Raw genomic sequence first — 18606 nt, 5'->3', positions numbered from 1 at the left:
CCAACAGATGGTAAATTATTTCAGTGTTTCGTGATGTTACCCTGATCAGAACCTGTCACACACTATTGGGATTTCTTGTGTTCTATGGCTTCCCTTTGCAGCCCCGGAGCCACTGGAGCAGGGCTGACTCCTCACTGCTCACTCCCGACTGCTGCTACTCAGTAGGCCCTGGACAAGCACTGTATGGGGAAAAAATTAATGAATACATTTAACTAAGTTAATGAGAAAAATTAACCCCTTTAAATGACTAGTCATGTCAATAAAGTGAAGTGGAATCCTAAAACATTATGTTTAAACAAAAAAAAAAAATGAAAGAAAAAAATTTTCACATAAAACATCTGGTTAGTTGAGGTCAAATTAAGTGTGTTCTTTTTTCCCCAGTAATATGAGATGTAGAGATAAATGTACACTAATTGTTAGCATGTGTTTTTTTCATTGATTATTTCCCTCTAAAACAAGGTAGGGTCCCACTCTTGGCTCAGCAGCCCTATATTGCTTTTGGAATACAAGTTTAATAAATCAGAACATTCTTCTATTTAAAATTACAAAGTTACTAAGTTATTCATTGATACTTGGTATAGTAAGAGTCAAAACACTAGCCCTGGAGTCCCGCCCTGCCTGGTTTTTTTAGTGAGAAAGAGACAGGAATGGAGAGAGATGAGAAGCATCAACTCATTTGCAGCACTTTAGTTGTTCGTTGATTGCTTTTCATACATACCTTGACTGAGGGGCCACCAGCCAAGCCGCTGACCCCTTGCTCAAGCCAGCAACTATGGTGTCACCCGTGTTCAAGCCGGCAACCTCAGGGCTTCAAAGCTGGGTCCTCGGCATCTCAGGTTGACCCTCCATCCACTGTTCCACCACCTGGTCGGGCAGCCCTGGACCGTTTTCTAGGGAAATAAAACCTCACCTAAATATAGCCAGATGGCTACTTCCATTTTTTAGAATTCTAACAGCAGAGCATGGATCATCACAAACTGATTTCATAAATGTTCACTACAAGTTTGGGCCTTCAGGGTCACTCAGAAAGAACGTACTTAAAAGGATTTGGTGGCCAAGGGTATTTGTGTCCCAGTGTGGTCATCGAGCTGAGGATCCAGCATCTCTCGGCACTCTTCTCTTTCATAGATCAGCACTTCTTACACCAAAAGCTCATAACCATGATTCTGTTCTCAGGAATGGTAAGGGGGGAAGAGCAGTATTGAAGGTGAATGCTTTGTTTATTCTAGGAAATACTACCCCTCGCGCCGCCCCCCATTCTTAGCACATAGTGTAGGAACTAACTCCAGTTAGGAACACTGAGTGGTTTCCACCATTCATTTGGCCTCATTCTTCCCACACCCCCAGCCTTTCATTATGAAAAGTTTGATGTGTATTTGCACGCTTTCTCTCTCTCGCCCGTGTTCTCTCGCTCTCTCCACTGTCTGTCTCACTACTCCCACACATAAAGTTTATCATTTTAAGCCATTTGGAAACAAGTTGCAAGTATTATGTCATTTCACCTTTCTATACTCCAAGATACACTTTTTAAATTGAATTTATTGGAGTGACATTAGTTAATGAAATTATATAGATTTCAGGTGTACAGTTCTATAATACATCATCTGTATGTTGTGTTTACCACCTCAAGAAGATACACTTCCTAAGAATAAGAACATTCTCTACCTAACCATATGTTGAGCAAGTGAGTTTGTCAAATTTGTATTTTTGAGTTGCTCACTTCTATTGTTAGAGCCGGGCAGTTGACTGCAAATTGCAGATTGCATTCCTGCTTGCGAGGAACCATTGTTTTGCTAATGTTTGCTGCAGGAGAGGTTTTCTCTCCAGGAAGTTTTGAAAAGAGAGAAGCCATATTTTGCAGGGAGAGTAGAGGGAATGAAGAGTGCCAAAAGAGGAGGCCAGTTTGTGCAGAGAGAGAGAAAGTGTGCAGTTGGAGAACCAGAGCTGAGGGGCTTTTGTGAGCTCCGCTGAGACTGGTGAGGTCTTTGATTCTAGGAGGAACCGGAGAAGATTCTCCTGGTTGTGGAACCAGATAATGTGTCAGGGCTTTGTGAGCGCTGAGTGAATGATGAGGGAAGTGTTTTCCTGTGTGTTTGCTCGTCGGCCTGTGCGAGACTTTAATAAGGGAATGACGCACCATTTCTTGCTTCTTGGCTCCACTGTTTCTTTACTGTCTGCCCAAACCCAGTGGGAACCTGCACCTGCATGCGAATGGCCACACAGCGGTGGCCCTGGGCCTTACACCTGCTACTATTGTCATGTTGAGGAATCCATATTCACATTTTCCAAAATGTACCAAGACTAGCTTTTTAGCTGTTTTTTCCAAACCAAAGTTCACATGTTCCATTTTTTATTTTGAATAACCTCACTCTTCCTCCCTCCCTCATACGTAACACACACCACTACCTACACCTTTTTATCCTCTACGTCACTGTTTTTTCAACCGCCAGTGCACCAGAAATTGTGTACAGGTTTGCCAAAGTTTAACCTGATGTTTTATGAAGATTATAGAGTCTAATCATTGGGGGTTGGGGTGAAATCTTTATACATCAGGGTGGTTAACTCTTTTGCACTCTGGCAGTTAAAACACACCACTCTACACTCATAATATTGACATTTGAAGAGCCAAGTCAGTCGTCTGGTATACTTATTACATTCCGGATGTATGACTTTTTTTCAAGGTGACATCCCCATATTTTCTTCAACTAGAAGTTAGCTCTAATAGAAATGTAATGTGCATATATAATTTTAAGTCTGCTCACAAATTAAAGTAGTAAAAAATAAACAAGTAAAATTAAGTTTAATAATATATTTAAGCCAGTAAAGCCACTGTATTGCCATTTTATTATGTAATCAATGTGAAAATTATTGAGATTTTGCATTGTTATAAAGTAAGTTCTCAGTAGCCTCATGTGGCTGGTGACTCCTATCGTGTGCAGTACAGGTCAAAAGGTTTAATTAGATTTGGCTTACATATTCTTTTACTTTTGAATTGAAGATTACTTTATAGGATATATTGGGTACTTCATATTGCAGTGTCTCATAATGTCTCACTATTAGTGATGCTAAATGTAATCACTTGCTTAAGGTATTATCTGCCAAATTTATTCATTGTAAAGGATTTTTGTGCTCTTGCAATTAGAAGGTAATACTTTGGCACCATGTGAATATCTATTCCTCAACAACATTTCTTTTATACTTTTAGAATAATGGCTTCTTTCTTGCTGCCTGTGATTTCATCAAGTCTGGCCTTGCTTAATTATACTACAAATATACAAAATCTTTATTATCAAATATTATTTTTGGGGGACAGGATTATTCATATAACAGCAAAAGAAAGAATGAGTAAAAATGAGTAAATAGACATGTTTATTGAGCAACTATTATGTGTGTAACTGTTACGAGTGTAACACTGGCATGGATGATTGAGGACCAACACAAATGAAAAGGTTATTTGATACTTAAAAATGATGCCCAATTCAAATCATGGTCAGTGTTATTGTTTACAAACCTTTGTGGGGTCTTTTGCAGAGTTGTAAATGAAGAATAACGAATTTCTTATCTTTGATGTGTTTTTCTTATAAAAACAGGTGTCCACAAGAGAAGCCAACACCAGGGACCTGATGATATTTACCTAGATGACTTAAAGGCTCTAGAACCTGAAGTTGCAGCTCTCTATTTCCCTAAAAGGTAGTGTATTCCTTGTATAGTGAAGGGTGAACAGCTCTGAAATACTCTGGCTATTTCTAGGGCAAAACGTTTTGTCTGAGAGAAAGGAACAAAATGATGTCATTTAGCTACATTAAATGATTGCTTCAAATTAGAAGATTCAGAAATTGTGAGTGTGTTGTTCCTACTGTAGTAATTTGAGATGAATAACTACCTTTTTGTGAAGACATTTTCAGTGTAACAAGCTGTTAAGCCCACATAAGGTATGGATATTGCTCCAGTTAGCACCATTAACAATGCAAACTCAGCGTGCCTCAGGAAGTTCATTAGCATTTGTCTCATTCCTTACGTGTTTTAAAGGTACTGTATCTCTGTTGGAAAACATTTTACAAAGAATGCCTTCAGTCCCTCAATGAGTCTGAGCTGCCCGCCTTGTCTTAACTCGAGCCTGGGTCTGGTGAGGCACCATTGCAGCTGGCCTGTGTACCCCACATTCCTAGGGCACCGGCCTCTTGTCGCTCTTCCTTCGTCTCCCTCACGGTTTCCCCCTAAATACTCTGAAAGCTCCTCCAGGGTCTGCTTGTACTCTTCTCCCAAGTTCGTTTTAGTTCTTAGGGAACTCTGTTTCAATATACCGTATGATTACAAAGAAACAGTGTTCCCTGTGGAAGTGTGGTTTGAATATTCAGTACTGAACCATAGGCACACGTGAACACTTAAATAAATTATTGGAGTGCTCGCTTCGGCAGCACATATACTAAAATTGGAACGATACAGAGAAGATTAGCATGGCCCCTGCGCAAGGATGACACGCAAATTCGTGAAGCGTTCCATAAAATTAATTAATTAATTAATTAATTATTGGAAAACATTAAGTTTTTATTTGAACTAGAAAGATGGGATTGATGTGAAGTATTGAGTACTTAGTTTTTACAGATATTTTTGGAAGATGCTTAAACTCCTTCCTACTAGCTCTCTAAATTTGTCTCAAATATTCACTTCGTTTGAAGTAGTAGTTGAGTTTTTAAGGTGAGAGAACTAAAATTGGTCCATTTTTTAAATAAGAAAGTTAAAATGTAAACTGTCTTAGAATTGTCACTTTCTTTCAGATTTATCAGTTCTCAATCATTTACTTACATCAGGATTCCTAAGAGATTTCTTTGTTCCCTTTTAAAAAATGGGGAAAGTGACTAAAGCACTGGGACCCTACTTTGCCCCGTTGTTATTTTACTGTTTAGGATCATTGCCTGTTCACCAGGTAAGTTTCTTACCTCATGAACGAATTATTTCTTGAGACATTTCATGCATACTTAAAGATAGTGAACTGTTGTAATGCTTCTAAGCATGTATTCTGTTATGATTATGTTCATTGTTATCTCGACTGAGTATCCAGTATTTGTAATTAAACTTGAAATCACATCACTTGTGGATTTAGCAACATGCTGAGTCAGATGATGTCTTCCCTGTATGTCATGGTTGCATTGGTCAGAGAGACACTAGCTGCTCTGATAAAACTCAAGACCCCAGTGGCTTACAATAGAAGTTTATTTCTTGTTCGTGTAATAATACAGTTGACTCTTGAACAAAATGGTAGTTTAGGGGTGCCATCCCCCCCATGCAGTTGAAAATCCACATATAACTTTTGACTCCTCCAAAACTTACCTGCAGTCATCCGTCCACAGGGAATTGGTTCTGGGATCTATCGCAGATGCCAAAATCCACAGATACTCAAGTCCCTTGTATAAAATGCTGTAGCACAATGCCTATAGTCAGCCCTCCACATCCCCAGAAAATGCTGCTTTTAATCCATGGTTGGTTGCCGCGGACCAGCGCGGCTCGTAATTCTGGGTCTTGAGTGAGAACGGTGCAGAATTAAGAAAGAGGGATGGGATCGGGAGGCCTCTTCAATGCTGATGGCAATATCCGAGTGCCCCGTAGCCCGAGTTTGCTTTATTATATAGACATATGCAAATCAAGGAAGTCCTTGATACGAAGTTAGACATCAAGGCTAAAACAGGAACTCTCCCAAGGCATAAACAGCAATCCCCCCACCATGCATAAGTGAAACCAACCAACATCTGAACAAAGAGTAAGAGGAAGGGCATGTAAATTGCTTCCAGCAAGTTAAGCAAGCAAGTGAAGTGGGTGCAAATACTCAGCATCATAGCCAATATGGAGGTGGAGGGGGGAGAACTTAGCCTTTTGCTAAGCCTCAAATCTACAAAGGCTTTTTGCCATTTGTTGTGGACCGTAAATGGTCCAAACAGTTGGTTGAAATCATCAATGTGAAACACAGAAATAACAGAGGGCTGACGATGTATTGATGAGAAGAAATCCACGTTCATCTCTGCAGAGTTCAAACCCATGTGTGTTCAAGGGTCAACTGTACTCCCAACAGTGGTGTTTGCTGGGAGGCCTTGCCCACAAGGATTCAGGAGCACAAACCCTCTATCTTGAGTTTCCACCATCCCCTTAGGGCCACATTGGGGAAAGGAGACAGGGTCACCTGGGGTAGTTTTCAGGGGCCAGGCTTGGGAAGGGCACAGCCTACTCTTTCTGTCCACATCAACTCAAGTCATTTGGTAACATTCTAACTATAGTGGGACCCTACCTGTGAGCCCAGGATAAAGAGGAAACGGGTGTTTGTGAATACATAGCACGTTCTAGTTAATTTCAGTATTGTGATTTGGCTGTGTATTGCTATTAAGACAGAACATTACCAGAAACCTAAATCTTTTGTTGATTCAAATACAAAACTAGAGCTTTTGAAACTGCTTTCTAGTTTTGACATAGCTATGTTCTGCTGCCATCTACTGATCAAATTGGAGATTTTTTTTTCTGAAGATCTTAAAGTACATTGGATTGCCTATGTGGATTGCCTATGCACATACATTAAATATATTGGCTTTCTGAATAAAGAATTTGAAAACTCTAGAACAGTAAATGTATTATCCATCCAAAGGGTGTAGATCAATTAAACATTCATGACTAAGAAGCTTAAGAAGCCGTTTCCTAGTTCTTTTTCTCACCTTGTGCTCCATTACAGTATCCCTTAGAGTCACCTTCTGAAACCTGGCTCCTGGGCCTTACCAGCTAGAACAGTGAAAATACTGCATGGCCTCCTGTTTCTTTCTGACCCTCACTCTAGTGTAAGAGCAGTGTATTTTTAGTTTTATTTCTTAATACCTTTCTTTTTGTGGTGGATCTAGCCTGCTTCATTTCTTTGTTCTGTTTTGTAGAGTAACAGATGAATTTAGAAAATGCTTATTGGACTACAGTAATTTTCTACAGAATGTAGTATATGGCAGTGGTCCCCAACCCCTGGGCCACAGACTGGTACTAGTCCGTGGGCCATTTGGTACCGGTCCACAGAGAAAGAATAAATAACTTACATTATTTCCGTTTTATTTATATTTCAGTCTGAATGATGTTTTATTTTTTTTAAATGACCAGATTCCCTTTGTTACATCCGTCTAAAACTCACTCTTGATGCTTGTCTCAGTCACGTGATACATTTATCTGTCCCACCGTAAAGGCCGGTCTGTGAAAATATTTTCTGACATTAAACAGGTTCATGGCCCAAAAAAGGTTGGGGAGCACTGGTGTATAGTACATAACTTTTTCCAGGAAGTTAGGATCAAAAGGGTTTCCAAACATCAGATTTGTCTTAATTACCCTGTCATTTTCATCATGGAAATACAAGTAAATGCTTAAAATTCTTTTAATCCTTTAATTAAAATCAGGAAGGCTGTAGCTGAAATGTTCATGTTGTTGTGAATAACTTACGGTGAATTTTTGACATTTACTGCATTTACAGTTAATTCCTCAGTAGCGCTGATAGGTTATTTTTAATGTCATTATGACATGAATCTAAGCACTGCCTAAGAAAATCTATGTCTGATTGCAGATCAATTTATTGCTTTTTAAAGGGTTTTTTTATTTGATTGGAGCCCTCAGAGAACCATGTAGTAAGGTAGGAATACAAGAAATTCTAATAAAGCAAACCCTTTTCTCCCTGTCCCCTACCCACAGTGACTCAGACCCTGGCTCCAGGCAGTGGCCCGAGTCGGACACGCTCTCTGGCTCCCAGTCCCCACAGTCCGTGGGAAGTGCAGCCGCTGACAGTGGCACTGAGTGCCTCTCAGACTCTGCCATGGACTTGCCGGACGTCACCCTCTCCCTTTGTGGGGGCCTCAGTGAGAATGGAGAAATTTCTAAAGGTACGCTGGGCACTTGTGCCCTGTCCTCACTTTGAGACAGAAGCTGGTCATCACTAGGTTGAAAACCGGCTATTGAACCGTATCAGGGTATTAAGTTTTGAAATGATCTTGTGCAGGTAACAGGTGACACCTTTTAGTGTAAGACCCTTAGCCCATCACTTAGGTACCTCCGGTGGGTGACATCACCCATCAGTGGCGAGGCTAGGGAGGTGCCTTGTAGGCTGTGAGCTCACACTAAGAAGGGGGGAGGTATTGAGCTGCTCTGTGTGCTGATGGCAGGGCCAGCGCAGGCTGTGTCAGTTTCCTCTTCTGTAAAGTGGAAGTACCTGTGGGCCTGGGGCCTGCTTCCCTAGGGCCAGCGCAGGCTGTGACAGTTTCCTCTTCTGTAAAGTGGAAGTACCTGTGGGCCTGGGGCCTGCTTCCCTAGGGCCAGCGCAGGCTGTGACAGTTTCCTCTTCTGTAAAGTGGAAGTACCTGTGGGCCTGGGGCCTGCTTCCCTAGGGCCAGCGCAGGCTGTGACAGTTTCCTCTTCTGTAAAGTGGAAGTACCTGTGGGCCCGGGGCCTGCTTCCCTTCTGGAAAGCACTGGGCCTTAGGTATGACAATCAGGCCCCAAGTGGTCAAAAATGGACTGTTCATTGAGGATAAATGGTCTTTCTGACAGAAAGTAGAAGGGGTTGCTTCCTTTCTCAGCCTTGAGACTCAGCCCAGGAGAGTCAAGTTGCTCAGGAGAAAGGAAGAAGCTGATCAGGGGTGGTTCAGACACGTCTGGTGTGAGTTGAACACCCACGTGCATCTGTCCCAAGTTCTTCAGCCTTTTTGTTCTTCCTTTGTAAACTAAACTCTTCTTAATATTTTCTCAATTTTGTTGGTGGCCTTGGATTGATTTTTCTCTGAGGAAAGATCTTCTTTCCATGACTAGCATCATCTTTTGCTTTCTCGTGCCCTCAGAGCATCTGAAAGCTTGCTTGCGGCAGACTGGGTGCCCCAGAGTCAGAGAACTATGTTAGCCTAAATATTTTTACTTTTAGGTTCACAGGGTACTCATTATGCCTCTTCCTTCTTCATTTCTTAATTCCATTTTATTTATTTATTTATTTATTTTGCAAAAAGTTAAGTGTCTTATGGCCAGTGGTTCCTTCCAGGGACAAAATTAAGTAGGTCACATTCTTTTCTTTTTCTTTCTCTCTCTCTCTCTCTCTCTCTCTCTCTCTCTCTCTCTCTCTCTCTCTTGTGAGAGGAGGGGTGATAGAGAGAGAGACTCTGCATATGCCCCTACTAATATCCACAGGGCAGTGCCCGTCTAGGGCCAATGCATGAATCAACTGAGCTATCTTCAGCTCCTGAGGCTGTCACTCAAGCCAGTCACACCACTGGCTGCGAGAGGGGAAGAGAGAGAGAAGGGGGAGTGGGGGGGGGGGAGCAGATGGTTGCTTCTCCTGTGTGCCCTAACTTGGGGAGTGAACCCAGGATGTCCGCATGCTGGGCCAGTACTCTATCCATCCACCTGGCCATGGCCATCACATTCTTATAATCTTTATAAGACTTCACTTAAAAATATATAGGAGGTGAAGAATGGTAATTTTACAATTTATGTAAACTATAAAATTTACCCTTTCGAAAGGTAGATCTTGTTATGAGAGGAGGCAGAAATGGCGAGTAAAGGTAACTAGTGCACAGATTACCAGAAGGAGAATTTTGTTTGTTAGCCTAGATCTGCTAGAGTACAGGTTTAAGGACGGTATAAAAATTCATACAGAAACTTCATTCATTCTGCAGCAACTGGGGTGTGTTTCTTGACAGACCCAAAGCCAAATTTTCGGGTGTTTTTTGCTCCAAGCAGTTGTAAAATGTCTTATTTCTTCTAATGTAGCTTGCCTTTCAAGCTGTAAAAGCCCCATGAATATTCCTCAGTTATGCAGTTACCTGCCAGTAGAGAGTTTCTCCCTTTGATAAGAATGAAATGTACAGTTTCCATTAGTCAGAAGAGAGTATGTGTGTGTGTATACGTGTACTCTTTGCTGGCCACATCTGTGATCAATTTTCCTAGAAGTCTCTGGTATATCTCTTTCTTCTATTTTCTTGTTTTTAACCGAGGGAGAAGTGGTGGAAGAAGGAGAGAAGATAGAAAAGATGTGTTTTTTCTTGTCCTGGGGAAAAACAAGTGTCTGACTTTTGACTTTTTTTTTACAGAGACAGAGAGAGGGTTAGACAGGGACAGACAGACAGGAATGGAGAGAGATGAGAAGCATCAAATCATTAGTTTTTCGTTGTGACACCTTAGTTGTTCATTGATTGCTTTCTCATATGTGCCTTGATCGTGGGGCTACAGCAGACAGAGTGACCCCTTGCTTGAGCCAGTGACCTTGGGTCCAAGCTGCTGAGCTTTGCTCTAACCAGATGAGCCCGCACTCAAGCTGGCGACTTCGGGGTCTCGAACCTGGGTCCTCCGCATCCCAGTCCAACACTCTATCCACTGCGCCACCACCTGGTGGTCAGGCGTGTCTGACTTTTTTTAGTGCTGTAATCCTTTCAGTGCAGAGTATTATGATCGCATTTGGGAATTTATATAACCTCTAACCAAATTAATTATTATTTTAAATTGCAGAAAAATTTATGGAGCATATCATTACTTATCATGAATTTGCAGAAAACCCTGGGCTTATTGACAATCCTAACCTTGTAATACGGATATATAACCGGTAAATATTTTTGTTTTTGTAATTGTTAAATGCTCTTGCAGGGTTTTTTTCCCAAGCGCTCTTTTTAACTATTGTTTTTCTGGCTATAAAATATGTCATTTTGTATAAATGAGCTAATGGACAATAACTTTGCCATGAAAGTGAAGCTTCAGCTTTATTTTTAAGTGAGCTCTTAAAATATTATTTTGTTTGGTAGATTTTACTGCTTCTCTATTCAGAGTAGTTTGGCCTGAAGCAAACATTAATCACGTGACAAAAAAATTTAGCTATTCACTTCTACTGAAAAGAATAAGGAATTTTATCTCTTCTTCCTCTTTTCCTACCCCCTCCTCTCTCACACCTCAGTCTGTGTAATGGTGTTTTACAATTTTTGTTTCTTGCAGTTACTATAACTGGGCTTTGGCCGCTCCCATGATCCTTAGCTTGCAAGTCTTCCAGAAGAGTTTGCCTAAGGTGAGATCATCTGCCCTCTGTTGCCCCTTCACAAGTATCCTCAGCATATAGTACTTAGAAAAGTTCATATGTGTGTATTTCTAAACTCGGTACTTTTCAGAGTTTTATTTAATACTATAAAAGATTCAAAAAGAGTTCTGTCCCCACTCAAATGATCTCATGCCCAAAATCTAGGGAATTATCTGGGCCACCACATCTTTGTCGTTTTTACCAGTTATTGATTGTGTATGAAAGTGGAGAGATTCTAACTGCTAAATACAGAATCAATAAAAAGATTTCCTCTCACTAATATGGAAAGAAGAAGCAAGAAGAGGTGATGTGGCCACCAGAAGTATGGCATCATGTGATTAGGTCAAATTGTTATGTAGAACCTGAAGGTGGCTTTGAATCCGTTCTGCAAGAAGCCATCATTGGCCTGATGGGTCCTGATAACTTAGGGGAGCCGCATTTCCCAGGGGTAGAGACATGTGAGCACCCGCCTGCCAGCCCCTGAGGGGCTGCTCCTACACAGGCTGACCCCTCGGCCTCATCCCCAGAGCTGCCATGAGAGAGGACACTGTTCATCTTTCCGGGGTTAAAAGCTTCAGAGGAGTCTGGGAGGGCGGAGCTCGGTGCTCAGATTGCTGGACTAACCCAAGTGGATTGTTTCTAGGCCACAGTTGAGTCCTGGGTCAAAGATAAGATGCCAAAGAAATCTGGTCGCTGGTGGTTCTGGCGTAAGAGAGAGAGCATGACCAAACAGGTAAGCGGCCTGGAGCATCCTTGCCGTGAACTGAAAAGATGAGAATCTTTCATTTATTCAAAAAAATAATGCCAAACACAAAAACGTCCACTCGGGCCATCCAATACACTTTTACAGTGAGAGTCGCCATGTTTAACGGTTGCTGTGTGCAGGTACTGTGTTAGGTTCTTTATATCCTATGTGCTACCTCACCTTTACCGATGTGTCCAGGGGAGGATGCTGGGCCACGGAGCAGCGAAGTGTCTGGCTGCTGAGGGGCGGAGCTAGGGTTCGACCTTGAGAGCAGCTCCAGGGCTGTGCTCTCCCACTTCCGGCGTCACCTGCCAGCTGGAGCGGGCTGGCTCCCTGCCGCTCAGGAGGCACAGCACCCGCCCTTCTGCCCCGTAGCCCCGGGACCTCTGCTGGGGCCTAACAAGTGTGGACTGTTTGCATCCTAATTTGTGACTTGAAATGGTACTCTTCAAGTTATTTTCTTCTGACTTTGGAGTGACAACTTTTGTGTAGCAGCATGTGACTTCTGTCTCAGGTTTCTGTCTGACTCAAACTAGGGAAAGTCTGTTTTCTTGAGCATTTTTAAGTTGTAGGTTCAGAAAGCAGTTTTGCTTATTCCTGTGAGGACTGCTGATGAGTTTTTGTTTGTTGGTAGGGAAGCTGCACTTGACAATTGTTATCTTGCTTTTTTAGCTGCCAGAGGCCAAGGAAGGGAAATCCGAGGTGCCACCCACCAGTGACCTGCCATCGAACACAAAAGAGCCAGCCAGTGGCAGGTGGGGACACCCTGCCCTTCCTCTGGGCTCATAGCACTTGGGCCACCCTGCTTTGGTCACTGCATTTAAGTTGATTTTGACAGTTTGGTTTAATTCTTGGGAACATCTTTCTCCTGTGGATGTATGTGAATAAGTAGCTTGTTCATGCCATCCAGCTTGCAAATGAGAACTGCTTTTCTAAAAATTATTATTTGCTTAGAAGAGTAAATGTATTCATCTCTGCTTCCTAAGTACAAAAAATTGGGAGATATTCTATCGCTTCATATTTATTTTGAAATATTCCCTAATTATGTTCACAAAAATTAGGAGATATTTTATAGCTTCAAATTCATTTTGAAATAGCTCCTAATTTTTGTGAGCAGTATACCTTGTTCCTCCCATCCTGAAGCCGTGGAATCGGATACCTGTGAAATCACTGTGGGCCTTTGGGGAGAGAGGACCCCGAGGAGGCCCGAGGTGGCTGTCCCTGCTCCCTGCTCCCCGGCTTCCTGGCAGGCAGATGGAGATAGAAGGGAGTCTCAGGAGTTGGTGTGGGTCTATTCCATCTCCTGGAAGAAGTAGCACCCCGCTGGCCATTCAGACTGGCTGGCCTTTTAGAGGAAGTGCCACCGTATAGCCTGTCCTTGTTCCTGCCGCCCGTGTACTTTCCTCAGTCAGATGCTCGTCTGTCCCTTCCCTGACTCTGGTTCAGCATCTGTGTGACAAGGTAGTCTTACTCTCTACCTTCGCTCCCTCTTTCTTTTTTCTTTAAGTGAGAGGAGGGGACTACCCTCTTTTAAACGGGCTGTAGAAAATCTTTCTTGTTAGTTTTTTTAAAATCTACATAAACAATTACATTTTCTTTAGTTTGTACTTTTTGAAACATACATATCTACTTCAACAAGTAGCATTCGTTGGTTTAGGAGAAAAAGCCCAGTCCTAGCCAGAAAGTAACCGGGGGCCAGTCATGAGCAGGAGGAGGACCGTGGACGTGGACTTGCCCTTTATGAAGGAGGAACATGGACTTGGGCTTGCCCTTTATGAAGTGAATGTGCAGCATGGACGCAGGATGTGGGGGAGCGGCAGGGGGAAGAACTCCCCGTTTCTAGAAGGGATTTAGGTTCTCTTTCTTCTATTGATCCTAAATGGAAACAGCCTACTGCCTCTTCAGTAACTGGGTTGATGTTGACTAGGCCGGCAGAGGATGTGTCATCCAGTGATGAGGGGTCACAGGAGCTTGAAGAATCTATCAAAATGGATTCCATGCCAGCGGAGTCCCCGAGCCACAGCAGCACCACCTCGTACAAGAAGTCTCTCCGTCTGTCCTCAGACCAGATCGTGAGTAGTGTGCGATCCGCGTGGGTCTGGTGGGAGTGTCTTAGTAACTGTTTCAGTTGACCTGCTTCCTCTCTGTCCACTCAGTCTCAAGCCACACACACACTTTATTTTTTTTGTATGTGTGTGATGGAGACAGAGGGACAGATAAGGACAGACAGACTGGAAGGGAGAGAGATGAGAGGCATCAATTCTTTATTGTGGGTCCTTAGTTCATTGAGTACTTTCTCATATGTGCCTTGACCGGGGGCTACAGCAGACTGAGTGACCCCTTGCTCAAGTCAGTGACCTTGGGCTCAAGCTGGCGACCTCGAGGTTTCAAACCTGGGTCCTCCGCATCCCAGTTCAACCGCGCCACTGCCTGGTCAGGCCACATTTATTATTGAATTATTATTAATGCTCACAGAAATTCCCACCTCTTGGGACCACCAGGATCCCCTGGGGAACTTGGGATGTAGCTTACTCTACCAGCCCTGACTCCCTCACCTCAGTTTCTGGAATGAGCTGAGGAATCTGTATTTTTAACCTGTTTCCCCATGAATCTTGCACATCTAGCTCATCACTGGGTCACCCACTATCTCACAGTAATAGAGAAGTAATATATCTTATTTAGACACAGTTTCCCCTTTCCTATTTGTTTCCACCTATTTTCATTGTGAAATAGTTTTTTTTGTTTTTGTTTTTTTAATTTACAGAGACAGAGAGAGGGATAGATAGGGACAGACAGACAGGAATGGAGAGAGATGAGAAGCATCAATCATCAGTTTTTCGTTGCAACACTTTAGTTGTTCATTGATTGCTTTCTCATATGTGCTTTGACCGTGGGGCTACAGCAGACCGAGTAACCCCTTGCTCGAGCCAGCGACCTTGGGTCCAAGCTGCTGAGCTTTGCTCAAACCAGATGAGCCCGTGCTCAAGCTGGCGACCTCGGGGTCTCGAACCTGGGTCCTTCCGCATCCCAGTCCAACGCTCTATCCACTGCGCCACCGCCTGATCAGGCAGTGTGAAATAGTTTTGCTGAGCCCTCAGTCTTAGGTTTGGAGCAGGAGCAGAGAGATTTCTTGTTTGGGGGATCAGGAAAAGCTCTTGGAATCCCCAACTCTGTTCAGGCGGTGGCTCCCTGAGCGCGGACCTCCAGGGGTCCTGTGCACGGCCTGGGCCAGGGGTGCGGGCGCAGCAGGCGCTGTTCTGTTCTGTAAACATTCCGACTGCTCCAAACTGTGTTTTCAGCTGATTTAAAAAATTTTTGGTATAATGTTAATGCATTCTTTATGTATTTATACACAGTTATGTTTATATGTTTTGGAGATTAGATTCCTTTTCACTTAACATTATATGTATCTTACAATCTTTCAATGACTACATATTATTGGAAAATGTGACTTTTGATTGTAACGTAGATTCATCAACTTTTGAAATTCTGCCTCTGGTTTTCTTTATTCTTTTACTTTTTATAAAAGGCAAAACTGAAGCTCCAAGATGGCCCAAATGATGTGGTGTTCAGTATTACAACCCAGTATCAGGGCACCTGCCGCTGCGCAGGGACCATTTACCTGTGGGACTGGAATGACAAGGTCGTCATTTCCGACATAGACGGAACAATAACCAAGTAAGCAGGAGCTAGTGGTGGGTGGCAGGGAGAGGAGGGGGCGCAGGGCAGTGTGTGGCCAGGCTGGGGCCTCTCTCCAGGCACCCACCCTCGGCCATCGGGACCGCTCACTGAAGCATCCTGAGTGCAGTCCCCATGGGCTCATTTATGAATGGAGGAAATGGGCGGAGCCACACAAATGTAATGATGAATGTAACTTTTGGAAGGATTTAGTTACTTGGTGTCCAGATTTTGTCATTAAAAATAAAAACTCAAAAGCTGTTGAGATTAAGGAGGAGGAAAAGGTGTGTGCTGTGATTACCTCTGAGGATGCACAGCTGGCCCAGGCCTGGGTCTGCTGCCCGGAGCTTGTGGGTGGGTGTGTCTGCAGGGGGCCCCTCACTGCACATCGCCCTGTCCACTGCCCCCCCCCCTCCAAGTTTCTCGGCAGCGGGCATATAACTAAAAAGCAAAATACTTGTCTATCATGTGCTTGACTTCTAATACCTTTTCCTGCTTCTACCCTCGTAGGTCTGATGCTTTGGGACAGATTCTTCCACAGCTGGGTAAAGACTGGACTCACCAGGGCATCGCAAAGCTCTACCATGCCATCAATGAGTAGGTCCCCCGTCCCACCTGCTCATGTTCTCTGGGAACTAGGATCTTGCTTTAAGAACTATCAGAAATGAGGAAGGGGCAAGGGAGATGTTGAGCGGAATACGGGGGGGGGGGGGGGGGGGATGCATTCGAGGTGACACTCGAATCCATGTAAACACAATAAATTAAAATCAATAATAAAAAGTAAAAGAATAAAAAAAAGAACTATTAAAAAGCACACGTGGAAACCGTGCATGCTCACGATCCAGTCAGCCCGACTCCGCTTTCCGGCTCCCGCCCTCCAGCCTCGCACGAGCGCAGTGGCAGCGACGCCTTCCTCTCGTTCTCACAGTGCTGTGAGCTTTAGCCATTATCTGTATTCCTATACTGCTATTGTGGGGCGTTTAGTTGTAACTTAGCAAGAGCAGTTTTCATTTCTGGTTTATGAACTGGATACTTGGGGACTTCTAAATTGGGACTTCTATGAGGAGGAAGCACATGCATGCATGGGGGAACCTTTCACCTGTGGGGCCTTCTGTGCTAGCACAGCAGAGACCACAGGGCCGTGGCCTTCATGGGGCCCTAATGTGTGTGTGTGTTAAATCAATTTGAAAATTACAGGGTCTTCAACATTAGTTGAGAATGCCCTAGTATGAAAATGGCTCACAGAGTGGGTTGCCTTCTGCAGATTGTCTTTAGAAGTAAGATCTTGTATAGCAGATAATTTAAAGATAGTCCAAGATTTTTGTTCTGTAATCTGCCTTTCATGGACTAGATGCTGAGGTCCTTATAAATTTAGCATAATTCCTAGTTGCATATATGTCTGGGATTTTTCCATGGAAAGGTGAAATCTTTGTAATCCTGTTTTCCTGTTAAGTTCAAGAATTTTTCACAGTAAATGAGAAGATCTTTACTTGGATCTTTCATAAGAAAAGTGCTTTTTTTCCCCACCTTTAGCCATAGCACAATGGGCTGAAATAGGACACATTCTCTTTCAGGAACGGTTACAAGTTCCTGTACTGCTCTGCTCGTGCCATCGGCATGGCCGACATGACGCGCGGCTACCTGCACTGGGTCAACGACAAGGGCACGATCCTGCCCCGGGGCCCGCTGATGCTGTCCCCCAGCAGCCTGTTCTCCGCCTTCCACAGGTACCCCCCCCCCCCCCGCGGGCAGCCCCTCGCAGCACGGGAGGGGGGGGAGGGAGGCAGCGGCGCCGCTGGGCCTGGGTGACTGTGTGGGAGTGCGTGTCGGGCTGTCGCTTCTGTCTGTCTGTCTGTCTCAGTTCCTGGGCTTCCCCATAGCCTTGTAGGCACAGCTCTTCTGCTCTGTGTCAGGCACGGCCAGGGAAAGTCCAGTTCTGGCAGTGGTCGTGTTTTTCTTTTTCCAAACCCCATCAGATTGTCTTAGTCATCAGATTGACGGGAAGAGAAGGAGAAAAATATCAGTAAAAAGGATTTAGAAACTGGGTGGTTGTGAGCACCAAAATTTTTCAAGACCGTACACTGGGGAAAACTACCATTTTGAATTTGGTGACTATATTAACAATTTTTTTTTCTTCTAGGGAAGTGATTGAAAAGAAACCAGAGAAATTCAAAATTGAGTGTCTAAATGATATCAAGAACCTGTTTGCCCCGTCTAAGCAGCCCTTCTATGCTGCCTTTGGAAATCGTCCAAATGTAAGTGTCTCCTCGGCTGCACATCTGCTGTGCGGGGTACACTGACAGTATGCTTTCAGGGGTAGCCGTGTCATAATTCTCCAGTGAGTTTAGAGGCGAAATGGATGTCCCACTAAACAGGTTTTCACTGCATCTGCTTCAGAGTTCTCCCAGCAGGCAGGGAGGTCCTGTCGGTGGAGACCTGTCCCCAGGTTCTGGTATATGGTGAAGGGCACTGTCCTCTGTTTCTGTGGCATCAGTCCCTGTCTCCTCGGGTGGTTCTGACTCATGTTCTGAGTGGTTCTGAGCCATGTCTGGCTTCACCCCAGAGCCACGGCGTACGTGCTCACCCTTAATCAGCATGCCCTTGACCTGCCTCCCCTTAGAAGGGCTCAGACCCCAGGCATGCAGAAGGGGCTGCCCCAGCCTTTGGCAGGCAGAGGGACCCCACTTGCTCCAGGGTGCCCTGTGGCGTCTCCTTGGCGCCTGCGTTTCCTGGATCCTCCACGCCCTCTGGGTTTGGCTCTACTTTTTGTTTGGGTTTGTCTAAGGCTCAGTCTCGGTGGCAGAGCTACACGGTGCCCAGCTCTGCTTGTTTTCCGTAGACAGTCTTGTGTTTGTGCGACTCGGGCTCCCGAGGAACCGGAGAAACGGCTCCTAATCTCTGCTCCCTGTCATCACCCTGCTTGATGTCTCCTGCAGGATGTCTATGCTTACACACAAGTTGGAGTTCCAGACTGCAGAATATTCACCGTGAACCCCAAGGGTGAATTAATACAAGAAAGAACCAAAGGAAACAAGTCATCGTAAGTGTGTTTCTCAGCCTCGTGCCCTGCAGCCGGGGTGATGCTGGGGACAGACAGAGACACTAAGTATTGGCCTCACTCAGCGTGTGAG

The 18606-nt window shown here is 44.1% G+C and overlaps 1 protein-coding gene and 1 non-coding gene across 3 annotated transcripts in view; both read left to right on the top strand.

Moving 5' to 3' along the window:
• LPIN2 (lipin 2) overlaps nt 1-18606 on the top strand; it is an 88075-nt gene that overhangs the window by 67758 nt on the left and 1711 nt on the right. For both annotated transcript variants that reach the window (XM_066353521.1, XM_066353519.1), the window contains exons 8-19: nt 3591-3690; nt 7702-7889; nt 10497-10590; nt 10974-11043; nt 11696-11785; nt 12470-12552; nt 13725-13869; nt 15327-15475; nt 15986-16072; nt 17050-17202; nt 17616-17730; nt 18412-18515. In XM_066353521.1, coding sequence (XP_066209618.1) covers nt 3591-3690; nt 7702-7889; nt 10497-10590; nt 10974-11043; nt 11696-11785; nt 12470-12552; nt 13725-13869; nt 15327-15475; nt 15986-16072; nt 17050-17202; nt 17616-17730; nt 18412-18515 — 1378 coding nt within the window. The remainder of the gene's footprint in view (nt 1-3590; nt 3691-7701; nt 7890-10496; nt 10591-10973; nt 11044-11695; nt 11786-12469; nt 12553-13724; nt 13870-15326; nt 15476-15985; nt 16073-17049; nt 17203-17615; nt 17731-18411; nt 18516-18606) is intronic.
• Nucleotides 4403-4509, top strand: LOC136383613 (U6 spliceosomal RNA). Its single transcript, XR_010747438.1, has one exon. It is a non-coding gene; the product is annotated as a U6 spliceosomal RNA (small nuclear RNA).

The sequence above is a fragment of the Saccopteryx leptura genome, chromosome 11 (genome assembly GCF_036850995.1).
Source record: "Saccopteryx leptura isolate mSacLep1 chromosome 11, mSacLep1_pri_phased_curated, whole genome shotgun sequence".
In the NCBI taxonomy this organism is placed as follows: domain Eukaryota; kingdom Metazoa; phylum Chordata; class Mammalia; order Chiroptera; family Emballonuridae; genus Saccopteryx; species Saccopteryx leptura.
The sequence above is the reverse complement of the archived record's forward strand: the minus strand, read 5'-3'. Positions and strand labels throughout refer to the sequence as shown.